The sequence below is a fragment of the Jaculus jaculus genome, chromosome 6, assembly GCF_020740685.1.
Source record: "Jaculus jaculus isolate mJacJac1 chromosome 6, mJacJac1.mat.Y.cur, whole genome shotgun sequence".
In the NCBI taxonomy this organism is placed as follows: domain Eukaryota; kingdom Metazoa; phylum Chordata; class Mammalia; order Rodentia; family Dipodidae; genus Jaculus; species Jaculus jaculus.
The window spans coordinates 160,062,442-160,089,859 of record NC_059107.1 but is presented as its reverse complement, the minus strand read 5'-3'; the positions used below and the strand labels follow the sequence as shown (position 1 = coordinate 160,089,859).

Genomic DNA, 27,418 nt, shown 5'->3' with positions numbered 1-27,418 from the left:
AGGTAGTGTCAGGCACTAAGGTTATGAATATCAAGGCCATTTTGTGTCTGGAAGATTGCATTATAATGAGTCCTACTTTTCCTTTGGTTCTCACATTCTTTCTGCCACCTTTTCTGCAGTGGACCCTGAGCCTTGGGGAGTATGGAGAGGTATTTCAGTACTGAGCACTCCTCTGTCACTTCTTCTCAGTACCATGGTGACTTCTGAGTTAGAAGTAAGTTAAGTAAGGGAGGACTTCCTCTCTTAGATGTCAGGAACTCTTGACAAAGGTGCAACTAGAAGACAGAGGGGCACTTGAGAAGAGCAAGGGAGCATAGTCACTGTAGATACCATTTCTGGGGTAGGAAAACTAGAAACTGGGGAAAAACCCCACCAAACACTTCCACATATTTAAGTGGAAGCAAAGGTGAATAAACATCTTTTTGACCTCAGCACAGGCAAAGGCTTCCAGATATCATAAAAAGCACTAACTACAGTAGGAAACATTGATAGAGTTATTAAGAAATACGTGTAGTGAATGAGTATGAAGAAACCAGAACATTTAAATAAAAATAGTTTTTTTTAAAAAGGGCTGGAGAGCCAGGCATGGTGTCGCATGCCTTTAATCCCAGTACTTGGGAGGCAGAGGTAGGAGGATCACCGTGAGTTCGAGGCCACCCTGAGTCTTCATAGTGAATTCCAGGTCAGCCTGAGCTAGAGTGAGACCCTACCTCGAGAAACCAAGGAAACAAACAAACAACAATAACAACAACAAAAAAGGGCTGGAGAGATGGCTTATCAAAGCCAAAGGATCCAGGTTTGATTCCCCAGGACCGACATAAGCCAGCTGCACAAGTTGGCACATGCAGCTGGAGTTTGTTTGCAGTGGCTGGATGCCCTGGTATGCTCATTCTCCCTCTCCCTCTCTCTGCCTCTTTCTCGTTCTCAAATAAATAATAAAAATATTTTTATCATTTTATTTATGTATTTATTAGATACAGAGGAAGAGAGAGAGAATGGGCACACCAGGGGCCTCTAGCCACTGCAGACAAACTCCAGATGCATGTGACATGATGTGCATCTGGCTAATGTGGGACCTGGAGAATTGAACCTGGGTCCTTAGGCTTCACAGGCCTTAGCTGCTAAACCATCTCTCCAGCCCCAATAAAAATATTTTTTTAAAAAATCAGAACATAATGCACAGAGCCACACATGTAATTCACATGAGATTTTATCAAGACAAAGCAGAGGGCTGGGACTGAAGCTCAGTGGTTAAGGAACTTGCCGGTAAAGCCTGATGACCCAAGTTAAATTTCCCAGTGCCAACATAAAGCCAGACACACAAAGTAACACATGTGTCTGGAGTTCGTTTGCAGTGGCTGGAGGCCCTGGTGTGCCCATTCTGTGCCAGGTGTGGTGGTGCACACTTTTAATCCCAACACTCAGAAGGCCGAGGTAGGAGGATTGAGGTGAGTTGTTTAGGGCCAGCCTGAGACTACCTAGTGCATTCCAGGTCAGCCTGGGCTAGACCCTACCTTGAAAAACCAAGAGAGAGAGAGGGACAGAGAGAGAGAGAGAGCGAGAGCGTGCGCGCGAGAGAGTGAGCGCACATCAAATCCAGTGAGTTATCAAATCCTAGTTCATCTGCAAGGCTGAGGTCAACAGATTGCCCTAAAGGCAGGACTTGAGCAGTAGCTCATGAAGACACAGCTTTCTGAAGTACATTAATTTTCAGTCTTTAGGTTCTAGAAGATTTGAGCTCAGCACTGCTGTGGCTGTGGTCAGTGGTTAAAAGCACATCTCAGCACCCTCACTTGGGCAATTTCTTGCCCTTTCTGTGCCTGTTTCCCTGCAGTGCTGAGGCACATAATAATTGTGGTAATCTATCTCATAAGGTTACTGTTGGGATTAAATGCAGTGCACACAGGTAGAGCACATAGCTCCACGGGCAACTGAAGATGGCCAGACCCTCGCCACTGAGAAAGGAGGCCTTAGATACAGGGCTTATCCCTGGAACAACAATAAGGGCCAACCCAAAACCCCCAGTTCTAGCTTCCAGCATCTTTCATGGCCTTTGGGGAGCTTACTGGAAGCATAGCTTTTGGAGTGTCAGACATGTGCCAGGTAGCTCTTGTTTGACATTCATTGCTGGTCTTCACGCAGACCTTGTTTGTCATTGTTTCACTAAGAGGCCAGCTGTCAGGGAGCTGCTCTGGTGTTCCTGTCCATGGCTGACGCTGAGTCAGTGGCATTCCTGAGATGGCTCTGGGAGATGTCCAGGAAGGAGAACTCAGGAGTGGGCTGTGAGCAGCCAGTGAGTGGGGGGAGGGAGACTAATGTGCTGAGGCTGGTGCAGAACGCTTTTGAGGGAGGGGCAGTGGACAGGGCGCCTACTGCAGAGCACCAGGACAAGGCCTGAGAGAAAGACCTTGAGAGTTCCACGTTGAGGGGCCTAGGGCCTGCATGGGAGGCTTCTGAGGTGGTGTGCTGTGCAAGCATCACATCAGCCCTGGGCCTCCAGTGCAATGCCCTTGGGCTTTGTCTGTGCTGCAGTCTCCCCAGCTCCTCCCTCTTTTGTGCGTCCCTGTGTGCTTAGGCTTCGCAGGCAAGTGCCCTAACCGCTAAGCTATCTCTCCAGCCCAAGACAGCTTACTTTTTGCCCTAAGAATGAGAAAACAACAGCCATCTATGTTTTTCTCTCATAGGTCTGACTTCTGGTTGTGGCATCTGACGTGGATCCCTGAGCCTGTTTGCTGCTGTCCCTTCACCCTCTGCAGAAATGTCTGTCACTTACGATGACACCGTGGGAGTAGAAGTGTCCAGCGACAGCTTCTGGGAGGTAATACCTCCCCTTCTGGTGAATGTCACCAGGTCACAGAATCCAGTAGTTTTGGTGGAGATAGGAGGATGAGATGAACATATCCCAAACCAGCCAGGTGTTTTTGGTGAGATTTGGTGGCAGCAGAGTGTGGCATTGGTTTTTACCCAGCACAGGCACTCTGAAGCTCTTAGTGAAGGTGGGGGCTTACCTTTCCTGACAATTCTGATCCTTTAGGAACTAAGGGATGTCTGTCAAAGTTGTTGTCAGTCTGTCCTCCAATGTTTCTTAACCACCATGGCTCAAAGCAACACAGTAATTACCTGGCTTACTCACCCTGAGCAGCAGATTTACTTGGGAGTTTTGTATCTAAACAGGAATGACCATGATATGACATCATTCTGCCTGGTACAGGCAAGTAGCCAGAGTGATTACTTGTGCTGGGTCTGCCTGCCGTCTGTGTCCTGGAGGAACTCCCTTCCTGATTAGATTATTTTATGACATTTGAAAAAATCTTTGGAAGTCATCCTTCCTAAGCCTGTTTCCTTTGTCCAGTGATTAAAGGAAAGGCATATGAGTCCCTTCCTCCTCCTCACTCATGCCAGGCAAATGCGCTTCTGGGCATCACAGGTCTGGGTGAGGACAGCACTTACAGTTGTCCTATGTGTCAGCTCTGGTCCCAGCCAGGCTCTGTGTGTGTGATTTTGGACCACTTGCTTAACTTATCTGAGCCTCAGTGTCACTACCTATAAAGGGGAAATAATAGTGGCCTCTGAGGGAGGCTGCCAGATAAGACGGGATGTAGCTGTCAGTGCCGTGTGGTGTCTTTCTGACTCTGGAGCTTCAGTGAGGAAAAGGCGAACACAAAGTCCTGATATTTGCTGGGGTTAGCATGTGGTAGCTAGTTCGTGTGTGATTAACAATTTTTTTTTTTTTTTAGATTTATTTGAGAGAGTGAGAGAGGGAGAGGGAGAGGGAGGAAGACAATGGGTGTGCCAGGGCCTCAGCTACTGAAAACAAACTCCAGATGCATGTGCCACCTTGTGCATGTGGCTTACGTGGGTCCTGGGGAATTGAACCTGGGTCCTTTGGCTTTGTAGGCAAGTGCCTTAACTGCTAAGCCATCTCTCCAGCCCTTTTAAATTTTTAATTTTTTTAAAAATCTGCAAACAAGCACCTGTTATGGTTTGATGGAACCAGTGATCATAAATGCACAAGTTTTAAAAGAAAGTCAAAGAGCCACACTTGTATGAATGCTTTGCTTTCCTGTGTTCCTAGTCAGGCAGTCACGGTTGACTTTTAACTGGATGCTCCCTTCACATACTCACATAGACTCAGCCACGTGTGCCTGGAGCCCCCAGCCCTGGGGAGGCTGAAGCAAGGCGATTGCTTCAGTCCAGAAGTTAGAGGCTAGCCTGAACAGCACAGCAAGATCGTGTCCCCAAAACAAAATGGGAAAGGGCAGCCGCTTTGAGCTAGCTGCTAGAAGGAAGTGACAGGGGATGTGGAGACCAAGTCCCTGGGCCTGAGGAACTGCTTCTGTGGGTGCAGAAGTGAGCGCATGTGCAGAGAGCTGGTACCCTCTCCCCAGAGGTGGGCAGCAGCCACCATCTTTCTTGGAGGGGTCCAGGTTGAGGCTGAAACCTGAGTAATGAGATGTATGTCTGCCCTGGAAGTGCTTCGTTTAAGGTGACAAGGGTAGTAGATAGTGACAATTAGGCATGTTGTCAGCCAGTTAGCAGCAGGGGACTGGCAAGTGCACTCTTACGTGATGGGAGGGTTGGAATAAACCTGCAGGATGTTACCTTAGAACTACAGTTGTACGAAGTCATTTGAGCCAGTCGTGGTGGTGGCACATGTCTTTAATCCTAGCACTTGGGAGGCAAAGGTAGGAGGATCGCCCTGAGTTCGAGGCCACCCTGAGACTACACAGTGACTTCCAGGTCAGCCTGGGTTACAGTGAGACCCACCAAGAAAAGAAAAAAGTCATTTGGTCGAGACTGGAGCTCAGGGTCTCTCCTCTGCTGCCCCCTGCAGGTGCAGCTGTGAAGGCTCGCTTACTGGCCTCACTAGTGCCACAAGAGTGCTGCCGAAGTCTGTGGTGACTGTGCCCTGTCTTGTGTGCTTCTGGGATACTGACCTGTAGATCATCTCTCTTCTCACACTGACCCCAAACTTCAGGTAGAACCCTATGGAGTTTCAGATCCCTTTGAGTCAGTATCTGCTTCTTACTTGAACATGGTTAATGCACAGGGTGAGCACATTCACAAAGCCTCTCCCTGTGTGACTTCACCACTCAATGCCTCTATCTTTGGACAAGTTCCCAAGTTAAATTCTTCTTTTTTTTTTTTCTTTAGGTAGGCTCTCGCTCTAGCCCAGGCTGACCTGGAATTCACTGTGTACTGTCAGGGTGGCCTCGAACTCTAGGTGATCCTCCACCCTCTGCTGTGATTAAAGGCGTGTGTCACCACACCCAGCTTTAGTTTAATTCTTAATCTGTAAAATTAAGATGGTAATGTCTCATCTCAAGGGTGTGAGCAGTGGCCAGGGAATGCCTGGCTGAGGATCTAGTGCACACACACACCTGCAGTCTGTCTCTGCAGTGCTTTTGGCAATGAAGCTTTGATTACTCACTTGATAGGCAGAAATTGCTAGAAAAATTTAGCATTTAAATATAAGGCTGTTCCAGAAATGTTTGTCTGCTTGCTAAAAAATTAAGGAAATACTTGCTTGAGTACTTTCTCTAATAAAACAAAGTGAATCACATTTAGTTTCAAACAAACCAAAAAAAAAAAAAAGGAGGGCTGGAGAGACGGCTTCGCAGTTAAGGCACACACCTGTGAAGCCTAAGATCCCAGGTTCAATTCTCCAGGTCCCGTGTAAGCCAGGTGCACATGGTGCGCACGTGTCTGGAATTCATTTGCAGTGGCTGGAGGCCCTGGCGTGCCCATTCTCTCTCTCTCTCTCTTTCTCTCCCTCCTCCCCTTAACCTGCTTTGTGTCTCTAATAAATAAATAAAAATAAGTCTTTTTTTTAAAGTTAAGGAAAAGATATAGGTTAACGTTGGCATACATAAAATCACGTGGTTCTAGGAGTCCAGGCATGGATTTGAACCCTGCTCGTATTAAATTCTTAGCTGGGAATAATATTGTCAGTAGACAGAAATATTCCTTTGTCTGAAGAATGAATACTGAGGTGGGCCATTGTCATTGGTGATGCCTGTGAAGTGACTCTTTAGCTTGGGCACATCAGTGGTACCCTAGTCCTTTACTGTGATGGTATTCATTGACTAAGGAGCCGGCCATACTTGGCTGTGAGTGCTGTGGATGTCTGCTACCAGCTGCATCTCTCCAGGTTCCTTTTCCCCACAGAAGGCAGCTGGCCCTGAGGCAGCTTTGAAGTCTCATGTAGAAAAGTCTTTTGTGCTTAAGTTTATTCCTTCCTCCTATGAGGTACTTACTAGAGAAGGTTGCTCCAAAACTGCCTTCTGCTTTGCATCTGCAGAGGAAGCCTGTCCTCCAGCAGCCCAGGGTTTTAGAGGGGAAAGACCATTCTTTGAAGTGCTCTAAGCTTTGCTGGGGATTGTGGGAGAAGTGGGGATCCCCAAGAGAGAAGCAGAAAGAGAATGCTCTCAGGTGTTTGCCAGGTGGAGCAGTGAGGACTGACGTGGGGCAGGAGCTTGTTCACCAGGACAGCATCCCAAGCAGGACTCACTCATATCAAGGGGAACTTCCTGTGTTGTCCAGACCTGGAGTAGCACTTAGAAAATGGAGGAGATTGCTGGGCATGGTGGCGCACGCCTTTAATTCCAGCACTCAGGAGGCAGAGGTAGGAGGATCGCCATGAGTTTGAGGCCACCCTGAGAATATATAGTGAATTCCAGGTCAGCCTGAGCTAGAGTGAGATCCTGCCTTGAAAAACTAAGAAAGAAAGAAAGAAAGAAGGAAGGAAGGAAGGAAGGAAGGAGAGAAAGAAAGAAAGAAAATGGAGATGAGAGAGGGATGACAGATAGGATTCCCTGTGAAGGTTTTTGTGGCAAAGCAGAGAGAAGGAAGGACAGTGACCCATGTTCATTTTGAGAGCTGTGGAGCCATGGGATATAAAGCCCAGTTCAGCCTCTGAGTGGCAGTGGGATTATGAGAGGAAAGGCTGCTGGAGTCAGCAGAGGAGGCCCATGGGAGGATTAGGCTAGGCCTTGGTGTTATGGAGGACTTGACATTGTGGAGCCAAATAGCTTCTTATGTAGTGGGACTGGAAGTCCTGTAGAATTAGGGGGGTTAAGTTTAGGCCACTTTGAGGCTCTTTGCTAAGTAGGCCTGCTCCTCAGCAAGCCAGATCCTGGCATAGCCCTCCCACCTATGTGCTTCCCAATATAGTGTGAATGGCTTGGTTGCTTGAGGCAAGACTTTTTTGCTTGGCTCACTCTACAAGCCTGTGGGCCCTCGAGCTGCACCTGCCCTTCCCACCCTGTTTCTGCATCTTCTCTTTGGCTCTGGGGCTGGTGTGGCAAGAGCCTGGCTGCAGGCCATTGGGCATTTCAGTTGTCACCAGTGTCTCCTAGGAAAGCTGGCCTCCTCCTGTGGGCTGTGGCAACATGATGGCTCATCTGTCTCCAAAGGACAGAGCTGTGTGCTGACCAGGGTAGGATCAAACTGCTCACCTCAGAAATTCAGGCTTATGTTATCCCATCAGAAGTCCCTCCAAGCTGGACTTGGACTCAGCTGCAGGCTGTCTTGTGGTGCTCAAAAACCCTGGATGAACCCAGGCAGGTCTGGCTTGTCTGCATTTTACTGTGGGCACAGAGTCTTTGAGGAGACTCTTCCTTAAATAAGACAGAACAGACACCCAAAGTTGCATGTGTTCTGTGACGTGCACACACCTCTGGACACACGCCCCCTTTCTGTTATTTTATGTGTTCTGCTTTTGGGATTAGGATCTGGATTTTCAGTTTGAACACTTAATTAAAGATTGACTTACTTGGGCTGGGGATATGGCTCAGTGGTTAAAGGTACTTGCTTACAAAGCCTATACTGGCCTGGGTTCAGTTCCCCAGTACCCACATAAAGCCAGATGCACAAAGTGGAGCATGTGCTTAGAGTTCATTTACAGTAGCAAGAAGCCTTGACACACCTGTTCTAATTATTGAAATATTTAAAGTTCCCTCTTTGAAAAAAAGATTGACTCAATTGACCTTTGAAATTGTTCTCTGGAGTTTGTGCTTTTAAACAGTTGATGATCAAGAGGTGCCTTTGCTGTGTAGGGAGCCTTATTTTCTTCCCTGCCTCTGGAGGAAGACCAGTTTCAGGAACAGGGGATGGGGCAGGGCCATGTATGGATGTATGGGGCTGGAACTGAACACCCAGAACAGGGACTGCAGTCACGTTGGCACAGAGTTAAACTTGCAGCTCATGGATCCGACTCCATCCACGTTGGTAAAGCAGTAGCAGCAGACCCAGGAATGAGCCACAAGTTTGGCTGCTTCCAGGACCCTGCAGGACAAGAAGCATCTCACTTTGCAGATGGGAAGTTCAGTGAGGTTCTGTTTGAGTTGGTGACTCAGGAAAGCACCCCAGCAAAGAGCCCCTAGGCTCCCTCCATTCCTGGGCCAAAACACATTTGGAATGGCAGAAAGTCTAGGGCAAAAGCAGTGAGCTCCTATAGAAATGGGGATGGGAGTAAAAGCAAGTCATAGACTTGAAGACTGTCAGACCTACTCCCTTATGTTTTGGTATCTTCAAAAGCACATGTAACAGATTTCACAACTCAGAGATCACTTGTCACCCTCTGTGTAAAAGATGAAATATTTATGGGATCTAGGGAGAAACCAGGTGACTCATCCAAATTCAAAGGAAGATTCAATGTAAGGGTGTAGTGGATGGTGGGAAGTTGTTTGAGACCGGACGCCCTGTACTGTCATCAGGGCTCGCCCTTCAGGTGTGTGTAGGATGTAACATGTGCTAGAGAGAGGGATACTGCAAGATACAGTCCTGGGAGGAAAACTCTGTCCTTCAGGCCTCCCAACCTGAAAAGGACAACTGGGTTTGGTGAAAACGAAGACTGATCCTGGATGGCCCCAAAGGTTTCATAGGCCGCAGCGAGGTATCAGAAAAGCCCTCCTGCTGGCTTGTGCTCATGTTTCTCTTCCAATAATTCAGAAGCTGAGGGACTTAGCTACTCATTGCCCTCCATGGCATTACCATCTGATGGTGTGTGATTCTTTTGAGCTTCTGTGACTTGTGGATTAAGAACTCTGATATAATCATGGAAAATGCTAATAAAAAAAACTGATATAGTAAAGGAGCCTGAGCTATTTCACTGTCCATGATTAAGAGCTCTCAGCAACTCTTCAGGACCCCTCTTCACTTGGAACGGGAATCCCAGCTGCCAGCCAGGATGATAGGACTTTATAGGATGCCTAGAGAATCATGACATGGCTCTTGATCTTGAAACCTTTAGTATATCTTAATGTGGCAGCAGACGCCCTTGCAAAAGGTAATGAGCGTTACATGAGCTGTGGGGGAGACTTCGTGTAGTTCATGCTGTGTGAGTTGTGACCTCCTGCCCAAGCCTTCAGGAAGTGGCCTTGTCTGAGCTCCTTCATGCTTAACCTCATACATCTCCAAGCAGTTCTACCTGAGTAGTTAGCAGTTAGTATTCCTGTCCAGATTTATGTGGCCATAAGTTCCATGAGGCTAAAGTAGTGAGTGTTTTCGCTATGGCATCATTGTATATTGCATAGTTCTTGACACACCACAGATGTTTATTAAATATCTGGGAGTGGGAGAAGGAGTTACCAGAGCATTAGGAGTTAGGGAAGGAATGCCTCTGGAGCTGGCTGGCTGGTAGCAGTGACAGATCCAGCTCAGTTTGAGACCCTAGAACTGTGATGGGCCTTTGAAGCCTCTCCTCCCTCCCTGGATAGACTGGATGAAGAAGTGACCAGTGACCAGTGAAAAGCCAGGTCTTGTCACATGACTTCATAGGGCTTCTGAAAATACAGTTGGTGAAGAAGCCTACCTACACTGTAAGCTTCTGGTATATTTGGCTTGTGCGTGATCAGCTTGACTCACCTTACAACTGAAGGGACAAAAATGCACAAGGGGGCTGGAGAAATGGCTTAGCAGTAAAGGCGTTTCCCTCAAAGCTAAAGGATCCTGGTTCGATTCTCCAGGACTCACATAAGCCAGATGCACAGGGGGGTCCCATGCATCTGGAGTTCGTTTGCAGTGGCTAGAGGCCCTGGCGTGCCCATGTCCATTCTCTGTCTCTCTCTCTCTGTCTCCCCCCTTCTCTCTGTCAAATAAATAAAATATTTTTTTAAAATGCACAAGGAAGAGACTTGTACATAGTCACACATTTTGGAGCAGAGCCAGATATATGCTCTTCATTCCCCTGGTGAGATGTGGAGGGAAGAGGCCTCTGAAGAGGAGGGCCAGTGGAGCCCAGGGGCTTGAATACAAGGTCAGAAGTTCATTTAGTCCATCTTGTCTCCTTGAACAGGAATGTAATGGACAACCCTCAAAGGCCTATCATTTATTCTTCCAAACCAGCAGAGAAGGTGCTAGAGCCTGTTGGTGCCCTTTGTCAGCTGTGGATCAAACATTTGAGTTCATGGGCTTGTCTGTAGGGACACTGCCTGGAGCATCATGGCCCAGCCAGCTTACCCCATTCCCCCTTCTCCAGAGTGGAGAGGGAGGGGTGTGGGCTTTGAATCTTCAGGGCTAAACACTGAAGTATATGTATTGCTCTGAGTGTAAAATCAAGCTTATGGTTGGCAAGGTGTCTCAGCATGCAGGCTTGGGGCTCCTGGGGTGGTTTAAATGTAATCTGTCCCCCATTGCCTCATGTGTTTGTGATTAAGCCTCCTATTCAGTTCCCAGCTGCTGGCATTTTTGAAAGGTAGAGCCTTGGGGGAGGAGGTATGTTGCTGAGGGCAGGCTTTGGGATGTTGTAACCCGGCTCCACCTTGCCAGAGCTAGTCCACGCTCTTGCTTCCTGCCAACCTCTGTAAGATGTGGTGTCCAGCCTGTGCTCTGCCATGCCATGATGAAACTTCCCCTCAAGACCCTAAGCCAAATAAACCCTTTCCTTCCATATGTTGCTTTTGGTTGGGTGTTTTGTCTCAGCAATGAGAAGACGACATGCAAAAGGCATCACTGGGAATGGAATGTTTCCAGTAGGACTGGGGCCTGGCCCTGTTCTCCGATAATGGCCTAGGGGACCATGGCATGTGGCCTCGGTCTCTAAGTGCATGGGTGACCGTACCTATTCAGTCCCATTTCCTTTGCTATAAAATGGGCGCGCATGTTACTTGATGGCTGGGATTGTATACCATTGCGTGGGGTGACACGGGTGGAACTATCTACATGCTATATTGTGATGCGGGCGTGATTATAGAATGTGTGCTGCCTGTTGCCAAGAAGCAAGTGGGCCGTGAGATGCCTCTGAGAGAAGCTTATGGCTTATGGGCAGCTTGTTTGCCAGGGCACGTGTATCCCCTACCTGGAATAGCTGGAATGAGCCTGTCTTAGGGGATCAATTCCAGCCACCTAGGGATGCAGGCGATGTGAGTGCTCGCTCTTGGTGGTCTCGCCAGGGTGCATGTGGTCTTGGAAGCACCCATGGGGAAGACTTGCTGAGTCACTTATTGGAGAAGGTATGGTGGGCTGGGAGATGGAGATCCCTGCTCCAGATCCTGACTCCTGTTCAGACCTATTCCCTTCCTCCCTTTCAGAGGCCATAGTTGTTTTGTTTTGTTTTGTTTTGTTTTTGAGGTAGGGTCTTACTCTAGCCAGTGCTGACCTGAAATTCACTCTGTAGTCTCAGGATGGCCTGGAATCTATGGCAGTCCTCCTACCTCTGACCCCCAAATGCTGGGATTAAAAGTGTGTGCCACCACTCCTGGCTTTTTTTTTTTTTTATTTTTTGAGGTAGGGTCTCCCTCTAGCCCAGGCTGACCTGGAATTCACTATGTAATCTCAGGATGGCCTTGCACTCACAGAGATCCTCCTACCTCTGCCTCCTGAGTGCTGGGATTAAAAGCGTGCGCCACCACGCCCGATCATAGTTTTATTACTGTTTCTGAAGTCTTTCTACCCCTGCTTTGTGATGCACCTAAATGATTTCTACTTGCTACCGTTGTCGTCTGGTTTGTGGTGTGTCTTCTCTGCCTGCCATGTCTACTTACCAGTGCATTGCTGTTCTGCATGTTTCCTTGTGTAATCTCCTACCTGTCTGGGGCATAAGGGATATTAGCCTGAAACAAAATTGCTGGATGGCCCCAGGACACATGTATGCTTATGCATAATGACTTAATTAGCACCTAGTGGTTAACAAAAAGCCTACCTAGTCTGTGTCTCTGCTAGCTCATGCAGGAAGAGCCCACACTGGGATTTCTCACTCATGCCCTTGCTGGGCTATAGAGTTCTGTGAGTTCTGAAACTGTGTTTTCATGTCCTTTTGCCATTTTCCCATGGAGCCTTGTCTTTCTCATGATGGTGACTAGAAATTACTGGAAGATTCTAAATTTGAGTCCCTTGTTGATTTTAGAATGGCCATTTGGGACAGTATTTATAGTCTGCCTATAGCTGCTCATGATGTCTGTTTCTGAGTAGAAATCTTTTTTTTTTTTTTTTTTTTTTTTTTGGTTTTTCAGGGTAGGGTCTCACTCTAGCCCAGGCTGACCTAGAACTCACTTACAGTCTCAGGGTGGCCTTGAACTCATGGTGATCCTCCTACCTCTGCCCCCCTGGGTGCTGGGATTAAAGGCATGTGCCACCACACCTGGCGAAATCTTTAATTTTGGATGTGATCATGAATGTGTGTGCATTTCTATAGCTTTACCTTTTTGTTTTTTTTTTTTTTGGCTTTTTGAGGTAGGGTCTTGTTCTAGTCCAGGGTGACATGGAATTCACTATGTAGTGTCAGGCTGGCCTCCATGGTGATCCTCCTACCTCTGCTTCCTGAGTGCTGGGATTAAAGGTGTGTGCTACCATACTTGGCTAAACTTTTGAAATGTTAAAAAGTACTATGGGGCTGGAGAGATAGCTTAGTGGTTAAGGCACATGCCTGCAAAGCCCAAGGACCCAGGTTCAATTCTCCAGGTCCTATGTAAGCCACATGCAGATGGTAGCACATGAATCTAGAGTTCATTTGCAGTGGCTAGAGGCCCTGGTATGCCCATTCTCTCTCTCTCTCTCTCTCTCTCTCTCTCTCTCTCTCTCTCTCTCTCTAATAAATAAAAATAAAATAATTTTTTTAAAAAGTACTATGTTAAGTCACACAGGTATATCCCCCTATAAAGTTCCAAAGTGACTAGGAGGCTTTATTCTAAGGGAAGCAAGCATGTGCTGTCACTTCCAGTAAGCTGTAACTTTTTTTTTTTTTTTTTTCAAAAAGCATTGCTGAGGTGTACTGAGTCAGAGCTCAGCTTTAGCTGGATGTTTTGGTGAACTGCTGAATCACTAGCCTTGCTGAGGAGATACTGCCAGGTCATGCCCAGGCTGAAGGGGCACGAATAACAGTGTAAGAACAGCTTCCCACCCTTTAGCAAACTGACCTAAGTCATGCTAGGTTTCTGGAAAAGGCTTTGCAGGTGACTTGCCTTCCAGAGTCTACACGGGTCAGCAGGATTCTGGGTTCCACAGGAAGGGGTCATCACCTCAGCCTGCTTAGGGCTCTGTCCTTCAGAGGCAGTTTTTCCTCAAGCTACTACAGCCCCTGCTCTCCCCCTGCCATCTGCATGCAAGACCATGTGTTGGGCCCTTTGCAAGGTTTCACACACCCGCCATGGCAGGTCCTCTCTAGCTCTTATCACACAGCTCCGGAAGGGTGGGCAGGAGTGCTCTAGGCAGCTTCTTTCTGCAGGGGAGGTGCACACCACCCTTCTTTGGGGTTTCATACCGACTGAATGAGAAGTGCCGGGAGGCCAGCAAGGCAGAGTTAATAAAGGCAAAATGGATAGAAGAGTGGCTAGGAGTTTTGGAGGCAGTGGGAGATAAAGGATGAGAATATAATTTTTCATTTTTCTGTCCTGTTTCCTGAGGATCCTCCAGTATTAGCACCTGTACCCTTTCAAGTCCACAGCTCAAAGGATGGGACATATTCTTTTACTATTTCTAATTTAGATGACCTAGTTCCTCTTTTTGAAAGTGAGAAAAGAAAGTCACAACTCACCTTGCCCTTGACAAAGCAGATAAGAGCTAGATTATCCTACCTGAGGCTGCTTGAAAAATCACCTTAGTCTCCAGGCCCAGCCACTATAGCTTTGGGGTCTTGGCAGACTCTTAGCTGCCCCGAGCCTCAGATTCCTCCTGTCTTGAATGGGGACATTTATTTCTATTTAGGGATTAGGTAATATTTGCAGATAGGAAACACCTACCTCCATGCCTGGTACACAGATGGTGGGAAATAATGCTTATTAAAAAAATAATGCTGGGGCTGGAGAGATGGCTTAGCAATTAAGGAGCTTGCTTGCAGGGCCAAAGGACCAAGGTTTCCCCAGGGTCCACATAGGCCAGATACATAAAGTGGCACATGTGTCTGGAGTTAGTTTTCAGTAGTTGGAGGCCCAGGCACACCCATTCATATTCTCTCTTTCTCTCTCAAATAAATAAAATGTTTTAAAAAACTAATGCTTACTAGAATTAATTGGGAAGTAGCAATAATCTAACGTGATGACACCAGAGGGCTGTAGTGAGAGCGCTCCTTCTCTGGGAAGCTGTCCTTGTCCTCCTGGTCTGCTGGAGAGGCCTTGGCAGGCATCCCTAGTCCTGCCCTGCTCTAGTCTGCCTCCCTCCCTGACCCACCATTGGGTTTCTGCTACTGTCTGCCCTGGGGTGCCTTGAGAAGCACCGATTCTCTGACTTGTCTGTTCCTGTTAGTGGTAAGAACAGGGAAACTTATGGTCTAACCACACGGGGTGTCTTTTGGACTGAGATGATGGGGTGAGCTCTGGGATGACTACGGGGGGTCCTGGTTGGCATGAATGCTGCCACTCCTGGGAGGGTCTGGGAGGTGGAAAGCTGCCCTGAGTACTGATCTCACAACCTGGCACTGTCTCCTAGGTTGGGAACTATAAGAGAACTGTGAAGCGGATTGACGATGGCCACCGTCTGTGCAGTGACCTTATGAACTGCTTGCATGAGCGGGCACGCATCGAGAAGGCTTATGCACAGCAGCTCACCGAGTGGGCTCGGCGCTGGAGGCAACTTGTGGACAAGGGTAAGATGACTATGGGCATGGCTGTCAGCCAGGTCAGAGGCCCTGGACAAATTGTTCACCCTGCTGGGCCACAAGGCTGATATAGAAGTGCATCACACAGGTTGGGACTGTCATTCTTACTGGAGAGAGCAGCAGGGTGCCTGTTATCTGTGTATCAACACAGGCCACATGAGCATTTGTCATCTTTCCTTGGAGTCAAAAGACTGCTTCATTGCAGCTCCTGTGCCTCCTCACCATCCATAGGACACATGTGCCAGCTTAATCTAGAGCAGTGGAGTAACAGCTGCTGAGGGCTGAAACTTGAGGACGTTCCTGTCATTTCCCTGGCCTTGCTGCTCAGAACCTTGGTTTGTGACAGGCACTGTTTCCCTTCAAGCCTGGCCATGTAGTGAGTCAGATCAGATGGGATGGGGACAAGTGGTTGGCTTTTGGAGGAAGTGAGTACAGGTGTTGTGTGGTGGAGGTTCTCGCTTCCCCTTCTTCCAACAGGCTCTGAGGACTTCACGGTAAGTGTCATATGCTGCACTTGCCAGGCATGATGGCACATGTCTTTAGTCCCAACACCCAGAGGCTGAGGTAGGAGGATAGCTATGAGTTCAAGGTCAGCCTGGGGCTACAAAGTGAGTTTCAGGACAACTTAGACTGAAATGAAACCCTGCTTCCTTAAAAAAAAAAAAAAAAAAAAAAAGAGAGAGATTGAGATGCTGCTAGTGTGTGTGGTAGGACTCACTTCCCGACTAGGGGGACTTGATTATTTACGGGATTTCCCAGGGCAGAAGCAACTTCATGGGGTTTCTTGGGATGTTTATGGCTGGATCGTTCACCATGACCGTAGAGGTACCAACCCGGAGAGCTAGGTCCCAGGTGAGAGGTCAGCCATAGTAGATATGCTGCCTGACCTCTCCCCTGGATTCTGGGCAGGCCCTGTGGGTGGCTCAGTGCACTGGGCCCAGAGTGAGGGCAAAGGCCATGGAGCAGGCTGCACTGCGGAGTTGCAGGGACAGGCCAGCTCTTTCAGAGGACAGTAGCTGTTACTCTTTCAACTCCTTGCTGAGTCTCTTCTCTGGTCCATTTGTCACCCTTGCACTGACAACCAAGGTAGGACACAGAACATGCTCATTTTGTAATCCCAAAAGATTAGGAATTTGGGGTGGTCATATCTGCTGTCCCCAAGTCCCCTCTCCTCTAATGGAGCTGGGCATTGTGGCACACGCCTTTAATCCCAGCACTTAGGAGGCAGAGGTAGGAGGATCACCGTGAGTTCAAGGCCAGCCTGAGACTACACAGTTAATTTGTAGTCAGCCTGGGCTAGAGTGAGACCCCACCTCAAAAAATCACAAAAAGAAGAAAATGAGATGCATGTGTCTTAGGCTGCTTCCGTGTGAACAGTTGAGGGGTGACAGGAAACCCCACTGCTGACTGGGCTGAGTAACCTAGCTCTTCTCCGACACCAGGGCCGCAGTATGGGACCGTGGAGAAGGCCTGGTTGGCCTTCATGTCTGAGGCGGAGCAGGTGAGCGAGCTGCACCTGGAAGTGAAGGCCTCCCTGATGAATGAGGACTTTGAGAAGATCAAGAACTGGCAGAAGGAAGCCTTTCACAAGCAGATGATGGGAGGCTTCAAGGAAACCAAAGAAGCAGAGGATGGCTTCCGGAAAGCCCAGAAGCCCTGGGCTAAGAAGCTTAAAGAGGTGCCTCCCTCCCTGTTCCTCCCCTCACTAGCAGGGCTCTCCTCCCACATTCCCAGGATCTCCCGCTGCTGCCATAGCCACAGGAGAGCACAGCTGGCAGAGGAAAAGCCAAGCCTGAAGTCGGGATGGCTGACCTGAACTTAGCTCTCAGACTCTGCTGTGTGCCTATTCTTGAAGCCATTTTACAGACCCCAGATAAGCTCAGCACTCGAGCTCCCACCCAGGCCTGGGGAGTGGCCTGCTCAGAAGCGCAGACCTTTGGACTAGTGTCATGGATTTGTTCAAATTTGTTCCTTTTCTTACATGGATTTCTCTCCCAATTTTGCAAATAATGCTGATACTCTTTCTTTCTTTCTTTTTTTAAAGTGACACCAAATTCATTGCAGCCTATCAGGCCTTAGCTAACTGGATGATATCATGCAGCCATCCCAACCCTTGGCATGATTCCAGCCTGCCTGTAGTTTGCCTCCCTCCCATTCCTCACTGCATGCTCCCTCCTCCCAGCTTTTCTCAGGAGTTCTACTGCTTCCCTCAGAGTCCTCCAGCTTTTGATTGCTTTTTTCTACATCATGGCTTTTGCTACATCTCCATTCTCTTCCTTTTTTCCCTTGAGCCCCTTCATAATGAAACTATGTTCCCTTTCAGTAGATCATTACTACTAACTTCTCTAGAATGAGATCTGTGGCATTGGCTCAGCTATAATGACACTACTATGATATCAGTACATACTCATCTCATGGAAGAGGATGAGAGGGAGAAAGAGAGAAGGAGAAGTAAAAGAAAGATAGATGGGCTGGAGAGAAGGCTTAGCAGTTAATATGCTTGCCTGCAAAGCCTAAGAACCCAGGTTTGATTCCCCAGGACCCATGTAAACCAAATGCACATGGTGACTCATGCATCTGGAATTTGTTTGCAGCAGCTGAGAGCCCTGGAGCAGCCATTCTCTCTCTCTCTAATAAATAAGTAAAATAAAATAAAATAAAATAAGTGAGAATGAATATATGCGTGTGTAAGTAAAATAGCTGTTGGAATGGAGGCGCTCCCTGTGCTCCCAGGTACTTGTTTTCTCCAACACTCTGTATAGAGTTGTGTATGCCTAGGGGTGGTCCCTGTACTCTCCCCCTACTTTGTTCTCCATAGGACTTAACACCTTCTAATTTAATTATTCTTAGAATTGTCCACCCAGCTTGAGTACACACGTGAAACCCTGGGTTCTTCTGTCCTCTGTGGTGTCCCCTGAGCCTGAACCATGTGGGGTACAGAGCAGGTACTTGGTAAATCTTTGCAGAGTGAGGTCTTTTTCTAGGACTGGTTACGGTGATAGTTTGTGCCTGCCTTTCCCTCCCATCTTGGCAGCGCACCCAGTTCCACAGTGCGTGGTCTCTGGCGACCCTGGCCTTCAGCGGGCGCTCAGAACTGACTTTGCCTGCAGGTGGAAGCAGCGAAGAAAGCCCACCACACAGCGTGCAAAGAAGAGAAGTCAGCCATCTCCCGGGAAGCCAGCAGCAAAGCAGATCCGTCCCTCAACCCCGAGCAGCTGAAGAAATTGCAAGACAAGATAGAAAAATGCAAGCAGGATGTTCTGAAGGTAAATGCAGGATCCTTGGGAATTGAGTGTCCAGGAAAGTGTCTTTAAAAAAAACAAAAACAAAGATGAAGCACATCCATGTTGGTGTGGGGAGGCAGAAGGAGAGAGAAGCCTTTTTTTTTTTTCTTCAAGGTAGGGTCTTGCTCTAGCCCAGGCTGCCCTGGAATTAGTCTTAGGCTGGCCTCAAGAACTCACAGCAATCTTCCTACCTCAGCCTTCCAAGTGCTGGGATTATAAAGGTGTGTGCCACCATACCTGGCTTCCTTTCATGTTTTTTAACCTCTTGTAGCCTTAGAGTGCCGGAGAAGAGGGCAGTGCCTCCTCTCCCTCTTCCACAAGCCATCACGCAGTGTGGCATGTGGGCATCTTGTGTTTCTTCCTGATTAGGTAGGAGCTGTGTCTCTCAATGTGCAAAGGTTCCAAGGAGCCACTGTGTTCAGAAGGCTCCTGTGCCCTAGTGCTGGGTGTTTGAGCCCACTGTCATGCATCATGGGTCTATGAGCTGGGGCTTCTCCAGAGTTCCAGGGTTGTGGGCACAGAATAGTGCTAAAGCTGGTGGCAAACAACTGGAGTGGCTTGGAAGTTTGTTCTTGCAAGGGAGGGTATCCCTCCAGACAGTCTTTCTTGTGTTCATAGAGGGCTCAATACGCAGCCTCTGGGCTTGGAGAAGGGAACAAGGGAGCACAGGTGCCTGGCAGGAAAGGGCAACAGCAGGGGTAGGAGTGGGGCCCCAAGAAGTGGGTGGGAACTGCCCTCAGGAGAAGAGGGCTCCCTCCGGGAAAAGTGTCCCTGGGCCTGAGACCTAAGGCAGATGGAGAAGACTTGGTGCTACAGTGGCCTGAGGCAGGTGTGGACCTTCCTCAGAAGACCCTGTTTAAATATCATAACTTCCTTACTTTATCAGGGTCTCTTGATGTAGACCCTTGTAACAAATAGGGAGCCTAGTCCTGATGTCCCTCACTTCATCCCAGGAAGCTGCCACTGGCAAAAAAAAAAAAAAAAACAAAAACACCTGGCCACATGTGTTAAGTCACTTTTCACTGTGCAAAACACCTGAAAAAAAAAAAAAAAAACGGAGAAAGGATTTATTTATGTATTTATTGGCTCACAGTTTCAGAGGGTTTGTCCTAGGACACATGGCTCTGTTGTTTCAGGGCCTTGTGTGGTGAGTCGGATCCAGCATGTGAGAAGAAGGCTGCTCACCCTGTGACAGGCAGGAAACAGACCAGAAGGAGGGGTCCAGAGACAAGATGCATCCTTCAAAGGCATGTCCCCAGTGACCTACTTCCTCAAGGTCCTGCCACTTAGTGGTTCATTCAACTATGAATTTATCAAAACTAGAACCCTCAAACCAATCCAAAACCCATTAGCTAGAAACCTTTACAAGACTCGTCAGCACACAATCTGGATTTTAAATCAAAACACAATATAGCACCAGGATAGCACAGCATGATGGGGAGAATCTGAAAGTGTGTGGACTCCATCCCTGACTGTGAGCATTCACTTTAGTCATTTTCTAGAAATGTCATTCATTTCCGTCTGTCCCCGGACATTTAGTAGGCCATGCTACTTTTCCGTTTTAGTTTATTTTACTTGCTTTTAGAGTTTATATTTTATTGTCTTTCAGTTTTATTTTACTGTTGAAAGTAGCAGGTTTATTTTTTATGAAATATTTATTTTATTTATTTGAGAGAGAGAGAAAGAGGCAAATGAGAGAGAGAGAGAATGGTCATGCCAGGGCCTCCCACCACTGCAAATGAACTCCAAAAGCATGCACCCCCTTATGCGTCTGGCTTATGTGGATCCTGGGGATTGAACCTGGCTCCTTTGGCTTTGCAGGATAGCATCTTAACTGTTAAGCCGCCCTCCGGCCCAGTAGCAGGTTTCTTTGTGTCATTTTCATGCACCCTTGGTTTTGACTTACTCCCCACCCCCACTGTCCTCCACCTTCCACCTCTAGTATTCTCCTTTTCACCTTCGTGACACATACGTTTTATGACCCTCCTTATCCCTTGAAAGTTTCTTTTTCCCTGTCATGGGACCCTTTCTAATTTCCTGCCACCTACACACAGTCACTTCCACATAAATAAACATACATAAAAGTTAGAAGCCAAGATCTACATATGGTAAAGAGTATGCAATGTTTATCTTTTTGAACCTTAATATAATAATTTCCAGTTCCATCTATCTTCCTTCAACTTTCATAATTTCAGTTTTATTGGCTGGATAAAATTCCATTGTATATATGTACTGCATTTTCATTATTCGTCTGCTGATGAGCATCTAGACTATTGTAAATGGAGCTGCTGCACACATGGACGAGCAAGAACTCTGGCAGGACAGTCTTGGGTATATGTCCAAGAGTGGCATGTGCAGGCCGTATTTAGCTTTATTTAACATTTAAAAAATATTTTATTTACTTGCTTGAGAGAGAGGGAGACAGGTAGCTAGAGAAAGAGAGAGAATGGGTGTGCCATGGCCTCTAGCCACTGTAAACAAACTCCAGACACATGCGCCACCTTGTGCATCTGGCTTACATGGGTAGTAGGAAATCGAACCTGAGTTCTTAGGCTTTGCAGGCCAGTGCCTAAACTGCTAAACCATCACTCCAGCCCTATATTTAGCTTTTTTTTTTTGAGCAGGGTGGGGGGGTGAGGTAGGGTTTCACTGTAGCCCTGGCTGACTTAGAATTCACTATGTAGTCTCAGGTTGGCCTCGAACTCACAGCAACCTCCTATATTGGCCTCCTAAGTGCTGGGTGTACACCACCACACACCCGATGTAACTTGTGTTCTTTTTTTGTTTGTTTGTTTTTCGAGGTAGGATCTCACTTTAGCCCAGGCTGACCTGGAATTCACTATGGAGTCTCAGTGTGGCCTCGAACTCACGGTGATCCTCCTACCTCTGCCTTCTGAGTGCTGGGATTAAAGGCGTGTGCCACCACACCTGGCTCTAATTTACGTTCTTGATAGCCACTCTGACAATGGTGAGATGGAATCTCAAAATAGTTTTAATTTGCATTTCCCTGATGGATAAATATGTTGAACATTTTAAAAATATTGATTGGACATTTGTATTTCTTCTTTTGAGAACTTTTGTTGTTATTATTTTGAGATTGTGTTTTACTGTAGCCCAGGCTGATGAAGAATTCACTGTGTAGTCTCAGGATGGCCTTGAACTCATAGCAATCCTCCTACCTCTGTCTCCCCAGTGCTGGAATTACAGACATGTGCCATCACACCTGGCTCTGTTAATTTTTTTTTCTTTAATTATTTAAAGAGAGAGAAAGAGAAAGAATGGGTATGCCAGGGCCTCCAGCTACTGCAAATAAACTCTAGACACATGTGCCACCTTGTCCATCTGGCTTAAGTGGGTCCTGGGGAGTTGAATTTGGGGCCTTATGATTTGTAGGGAGGCACCTTACCTGTTAGCCATCTCTCCAGCCCCTCTGTTTAGTTTTATTGTTTGTTTGTTTTTGCTTGCTTTGTTTTGTGTTGTGTTGTTTTTTCAAGGTAGGGTTTCACTCTAGTCCAGGCTGACCTAGAATTCACTGTGTAGTCTCAGGGTAGCCTCCAACTCACAGCTATTCTCTTACCTCTGCCTCCTGAGTGCTGGATTAAAGGTGTGCACCACCACGCCCAGCTCTGTTTAGGTTTTTGTTATTTTAATATTTTTATTGCCAGGCATGATGGTACATGCCTTTAATCCCCCTATCTCTGTCTCCCAAGTGCTGGGATTAAAGGTGTGTACCACCATACCCACCTGGCCCATTTTTTAAAATTGTTTTCTTGATGTTTGGTTTTTGAGTTCTTTGTGTATTCTAGATATTAATCCTCGATCAAAAATACAGGTTGCCTGTGTCATGTTTGTGTGTGTGAGTGGCATGTGAGTGCACATACATGTAGAGGCCAAGGACGGCCTTGGTGGTTGTTCCTCAGGAAACCAGCCACTTCTTTTTGGGACAGGGTCTTTCATCCCCCGAGCTTGCTAGCTGAGACTAAACTGACTGGCTAGCAAACTCCAAGGATCTGCCTGTCTCTGCCTCCCCAGTGCTGAGACTATGAGCTTGTCGCTGCCTGGCTGGCGCTTACTCCGTGCTCACACAGGCGAGGCAAATGCTTTGCCCACTGACCACTCCCTAGATCCCACTGTGCTTCGACTGTTCCTCTCCTCCTCAAGTTTCCTCTTGGGGAAGGTCTAGAAGGGAGGGCCAGAGTGGGCTATAGGGTAAGGGCTTTGTCAATGCTTAATTCATGCAGCTTTGTGCCTGTCATTTACATCTAAATCACTATGAAGCAGAAAATGTCTTTATTTGCTGTTAAGAAAAGTCAGGCCAGCTGGGCGTGGTGGCGCACGCCTTTAATCCCCTTGGGAGGCAGAGGTAGGAGGATCACGTGAGTTCAAGGCCACCCTGAGATTCCATAGTGAATTCCAGGTCTGCCTGGGCTAGAGTGAGACCTACCTCGAGAAACCAAAAAAAAGAAAAAGAAAAAAGAAAAAAGAAAAACAGAAGAGCGAGGCCCAGGTCCATCTGGCCAAGGTGACTCTCCAAGCCAAAGCTGCCAAGGCCAGGTGTAGGCCAAGGGTTGACTGGAAGAGCCCTTCCCCCAGACAGAGTGGGGACAGGCATGTGATGTGCTTGCATCCCCATACAATGAGCTTCAGTGACTACCCTTCACGTCCATCTACCTATTTGGGCTGTTCTCCAGTGAGAGACAGAGCAGATGCCAAGAGTGGGGCTGCCCACAGAGAAACACAGGGACCCGGATAGAGCCTGGACTGGGGGTAAAGCAGGGCGGAATGGAAATGACCCTTTGTCTTGGGCCTGATTTCCATGTAGACCAAAGAGAAGTATGAGAAGGCTCTGAAGGAGCTCGACCAGACCACTCCGCAGTACATGGAGAACATGGAGCAGGTGTTCGAGCAGTGCCAGCAGTTTGAAGAGAAGCGCCTGCGCTTCTTCCGGGAGGTTCTGCTGGAGGTTCAGAAGCATCTCGACCTGTCAAACGTGGCTGGGTGAGTTTCTCCTGAGGTAGAGGCACCTAGGAGGGAGTCAGAGGGAAGCTGTGGTTGAGTAAACTCAGGGGCTGTGCAGTAGTCTCAGGGTAGCAGAGTCAGCCAGAGGTCTCCTCACACTTCCTCCTGATGCCCAGGAGGCCCATGTGCTGAGCTGGCACCCAGAGCAGCGTCCTGAAGCCATGGAAGGCCTGGGTGAGGCAGGCAAAGCAGTGTTTCTGCTAGTTCTGTACAGTGGGTCTGGGCAGAAGGGAAGGCTGTCCTGGTACCACAGCTAGAATCAGCTACAGCCAGCGTCAGAAATCTGGGGCAGAACCGCGGAGACACAGAGCGCAGGTCAAGGCTTGTTAGTAAGAAGCTGCGTCCCTTGTCGCTGTCTCATAAAACAAGACAGGACAGTCATTGCACCCACCAACTGCTCTGCCAGCCTTCCATCTGCAATAATCCTGTCAAGGAGGCAACATTGTCCCATTTAGTAGTATGGAAACCGAGGCTGGGAGGGGCTCAATGACCTGCCTGCTGCTGTACAGTTGCTAGGGCACAGCATGCACCTGTGTCCTGCTCTTTTGTGTTTGAAGTAACTTCTGTCATGTTTGTCACTGGCCTTGAACAAAGGTCAGGATGGGCACAGTTTGTCTTCTCTTCCTTGCCACCCGGGGGGTAAATGGCCTACTTCCTTCCTAGGGTTGCTGTAACATGGTAACAACTTTGCAGGACAGAAAATAAAAGATGGTCGTCATTTCACCATTCTTGAGGACAGAAGTCAGAAGTCAAGGTGTGGACTAGGCTGTGCTCCTCCCTAAAGTCTTCAGAGCAGGCCCTTCCTCCCCTCTTCCAGCTCCTGGAGTCTGCCATAGTCCTTAGCTTCTCTGGCTTGTGGCCACCTCCATCCAGTCCCTGGCTGTCTTTCCTTGGCTACCTTCATATTCTGTGCTCCATGTGTGTCTGATCCAAATTTCTCCTTTTTATAAGGACAGCAATTCTGTTGGATTAGTACCAGACTGTATTGTCCTATTGTAAGGTGATTACCATAATAAAGACTGTTTTAGCTGGGTGTGGTGGCACACATCATTAATCCCAGCACTTGGGAGGCAGAGGTAAGAGGATCTGTGAGTTTGAGGCCACCCTGAGACTACATAGTGAATTCAAGGTCAGTCTGGGCTAGAGTGAGACCCTAACGCAAAAAGGTGACATCTGGAAGACTTCAGCATATTATTTTCTTTTTTATTTATTTATTTAAGAGATAGAGAGAAAAAAATGAGCACACCAAGGCCTCTGGCTGCTGCATACAAACTCCAGACACATGTATCACCTTGTGCATCTGGCTTGCAGGGGTCCTAGGGAATCGAACCTTAGTCCTTTGGCTTTGCAGGCAGGCACCTTAACTGCTATGTCATTTCTCCAGCACTCCTTTCTGAGGTAGGCTTTTGCTGTAGTCCAGTCTGACCTGGAATTCACTATGTTGTTTCAGGGTGGTCTTGAACTCATAGTGATCCTCCTACCTATGCCTCTCAAATGCTGGGATTGAAGACATGCACTACCATGCCCAGCTTTAGCATACTGTTTATGAAGGTCACAGTTCAATCCTTAGAGTATTATGCCCCTCAGTAGAGAAGGAAATTGAGGTTCAGAGAAGATAAAGGATCGCCATACAGATGAAATGGAAATGTCATGTCCAGCCAGGCCGTGTTCTGCCAGAGTCCTGCAGCTCTGCCCATCTGTCTACACTGCCTTTCATATGTGGAGACAAACCTCAGGCTTTCCTGAGGGGATGGGGTGGAGAGCATTCTAACACTCTTCTGTGGCTTCTTCAGTTTGGCCTGACCCACACAGCACACAAACATGAGCTGATGCAGAACGAAACTCAAGTTCATTGTTGGAAGACAGATTGCGGGGGGGGGGGATTGTCCTCATCTGTACATGGAGCAGCCAGGGCATGGTGTTCTTGATCTCTCTGGGAAATGGACTAGTTGGGCAGTCAGACCATGAAACCTGTTGTGGCTGGCACTGCCCTTCATAGAGCCATCTTTCTCTGATTTAGCTACAAAACCATTTACCGAGACCTGGAGCAGAGCATCAAAGCAGCTGATACGGTGGAGGACCTAAGGTGGTTCCGAGCCAATCATGGGCCGGGCATGGCCATGAACTGGCCACAGTTCGAGGTAGGAGAGACCTGTACACTACTATGACTCTGCTATCTTTGGAGGGGCCCTGAGCACACAGAGTTGGACTGTAGAACACAATTGTCATTCCTCACTCTGTCATCTGTCACTTATTAGGCAGGTTTTATACATGACAACAGTACAAATGGAGTTTGTTTTTAAAGTCCCAGACATTCTATTACCTGTCACTTGGTAACTATTGGCATTTCTTGGACTTCTTGATGTCCCTGGAGCTGCTGGGCACACAGGACCTGTGTTTACCCCATTATACAGGATGTACAGGAGGGAGTTGCCTGGGGCAAAGTGAGTCAGTGCCATTGGGTAGCTCGTTCATCTTTTGCTTGGGGCGTGCTCATACCTCAGGCTGGAAATCTGATGAGTCTTGTCTCAGGATGAGCTTGCCACTTTTTCCATTTTGTGGGTCAGAACCTTCCAATAGCTCTGTGTTGCAAAATTCAAGAGCCTGTGCATCTTGAGGGTAGGACTGAGTCATCTGACCCTTCTTGACTCCCTGACAACAGGGAAGTGGCTAGAAGTCACTTCCAGAAGAGGGGCTCTCCTCATAACGCACTAAGTATGTGGTATCAGTTCCCCACATAGGAGCCAAGAACAGCAAGTGCCTCAGGTGTGGTCCTGGAGGCTTCACTGGATTCAGTGGTAGCCAGAGCCTAGGCTGCATCTGCCTCACCACTTAGCTGTGGACATCAGCAACCTGTCCCTTGTGTGATTTTGTTTCCCAGGTGTAAAGTGGGACCAGTAGCTTGAGGCTGTTGTGGGAACAGGACCCACTCTGGTCTAGGTTGTTATTGGGTGACCCCTTCTCAGTCTCCACTGTGTGAGTCCTCACCCCACACTGTGTCTTCTGGAGCTTCTCGTGGTTTCTTCAGGTGGCAGGGTGGGCCCTGTCCTGAGCATCCCCTGCTGCAAAGCAGACTGGGTCCCAGGAAGCACTGAGGGCTGCGGCCTTTCTGAGGGGAAGCGGCTCTAGAGGAGTCAGCCAGCCTTTTCTCCCCAAAGATGGCAGTGAGGACAAAGCATGCTGAGTGGAGTCCTAGGCACAGCGGGACTTCAGCTCGCAGCGGATGGTGTAGGCTACAGTGGCCTGATGAACCATGTGTGATATTCTCCTGGTCCCCTCAGAAGTGCCTGTGAGTGGACAGAGTCTGTGACTGCTCTGTGGGTTCCCAGGCTGGAACCAGCTCCCCCCCAACCCCGTGTTCATTGTTGTTATGGGACCATGCTTGACTTTCTCTAATGAAATTATTTATTTTCATTTTTCATGCCACAAGGATGAAGTAAGTTCCTGTTTTATGGTTAACCCATGGATTGGCAAGCCCCTGCTGTGGAGTCAGCCCATTGAGCCCTGTACCTGTAGTGATCCCCCAGCTCTCTATCAAATTAGCATGTGCAGCCTTGAGTCACGGACTAATACCTGGCCCCACCTCCTGTGATTTCTGAATGTTGATGGCATCAGCCCTTGAAAGCTGCCTAGCCAGGGTCCATTTATATTCAGAGGTCACTGTGGGGAACTTGAGGTTCCAACTGAGTTCTTAAGTCTATTTGTTTTTTTTTCCCCTGGGCCTCAGTTTCCTCATCTGACAAATTGAAGGCTGGGCCCAATTTTTCCAAGGCTTTTTTTTAACCTGATATTTTATAACTAAGTGGAGCAAAGCTGTCAGCCAAGCCACACTAAGTTTTTTTTTAATATTTTTATTTTTTGTGGGTTTAAAAAAATTTATTTACTTTATTTGTTATATATATAGAGAGACAGACAGACAGACAGACAATGGGTGTGCCAGGGCCTCCAGCCACTGCAAATGAACTCCCTAGTGCATGCACCACCCTGTGCATGTGGCTTACATGGGACCTGGAGAATCGAACCTGGGTCCTTTGGCCTTGCAGGCAAGCGTCTTAACCGCTAAGCCATCTCTTCAGCCCCACAC

General features: G+C 47.9%; 1 protein-coding gene across 5 annotated transcripts in view; it reads left to right on the top strand.

The window, feature by feature from the left end:
* Positions 1 to 27,418, top strand: part of Pacsin2 (protein kinase C and casein kinase substrate in neurons 2) — a 139,958-nt gene that overhangs the window by 101,200 nt on the left and 11,340 nt on the right. For 3 of the 5 annotated variants that reach the window (XM_045152498.1, XM_045152497.1, XM_045152499.1), the window contains 7 exons: positions 2,685 to 2,818; positions 14,863 to 15,019; positions 16,474 to 16,709; positions 18,142 to 18,297; positions 23,138 to 23,313; positions 25,355 to 25,475; positions 26,765 to 26,770. In XM_045152498.1, coding sequence (XP_045008433.1) covers positions 2,759 to 2,818; positions 14,863 to 15,019; positions 16,474 to 16,709; positions 18,142 to 18,297; positions 23,138 to 23,313; positions 25,355 to 25,475; positions 26,765 to 26,770 — 912 coding nt within the window. In that variant the 5' untranslated portion in view covers positions 2,685 to 2,758. Of the gene's footprint in view, positions 1 to 2,684; positions 2,819 to 14,862; positions 15,020 to 16,473; positions 16,710 to 18,141; positions 18,298 to 23,137; positions 23,314 to 25,354; positions 25,476 to 26,764; positions 26,771 to 27,418 lie in introns of those variants that run through there. The other 2 variants (XM_045152500.1, XM_004650368.2) reach the window with 1 other exon arrangement.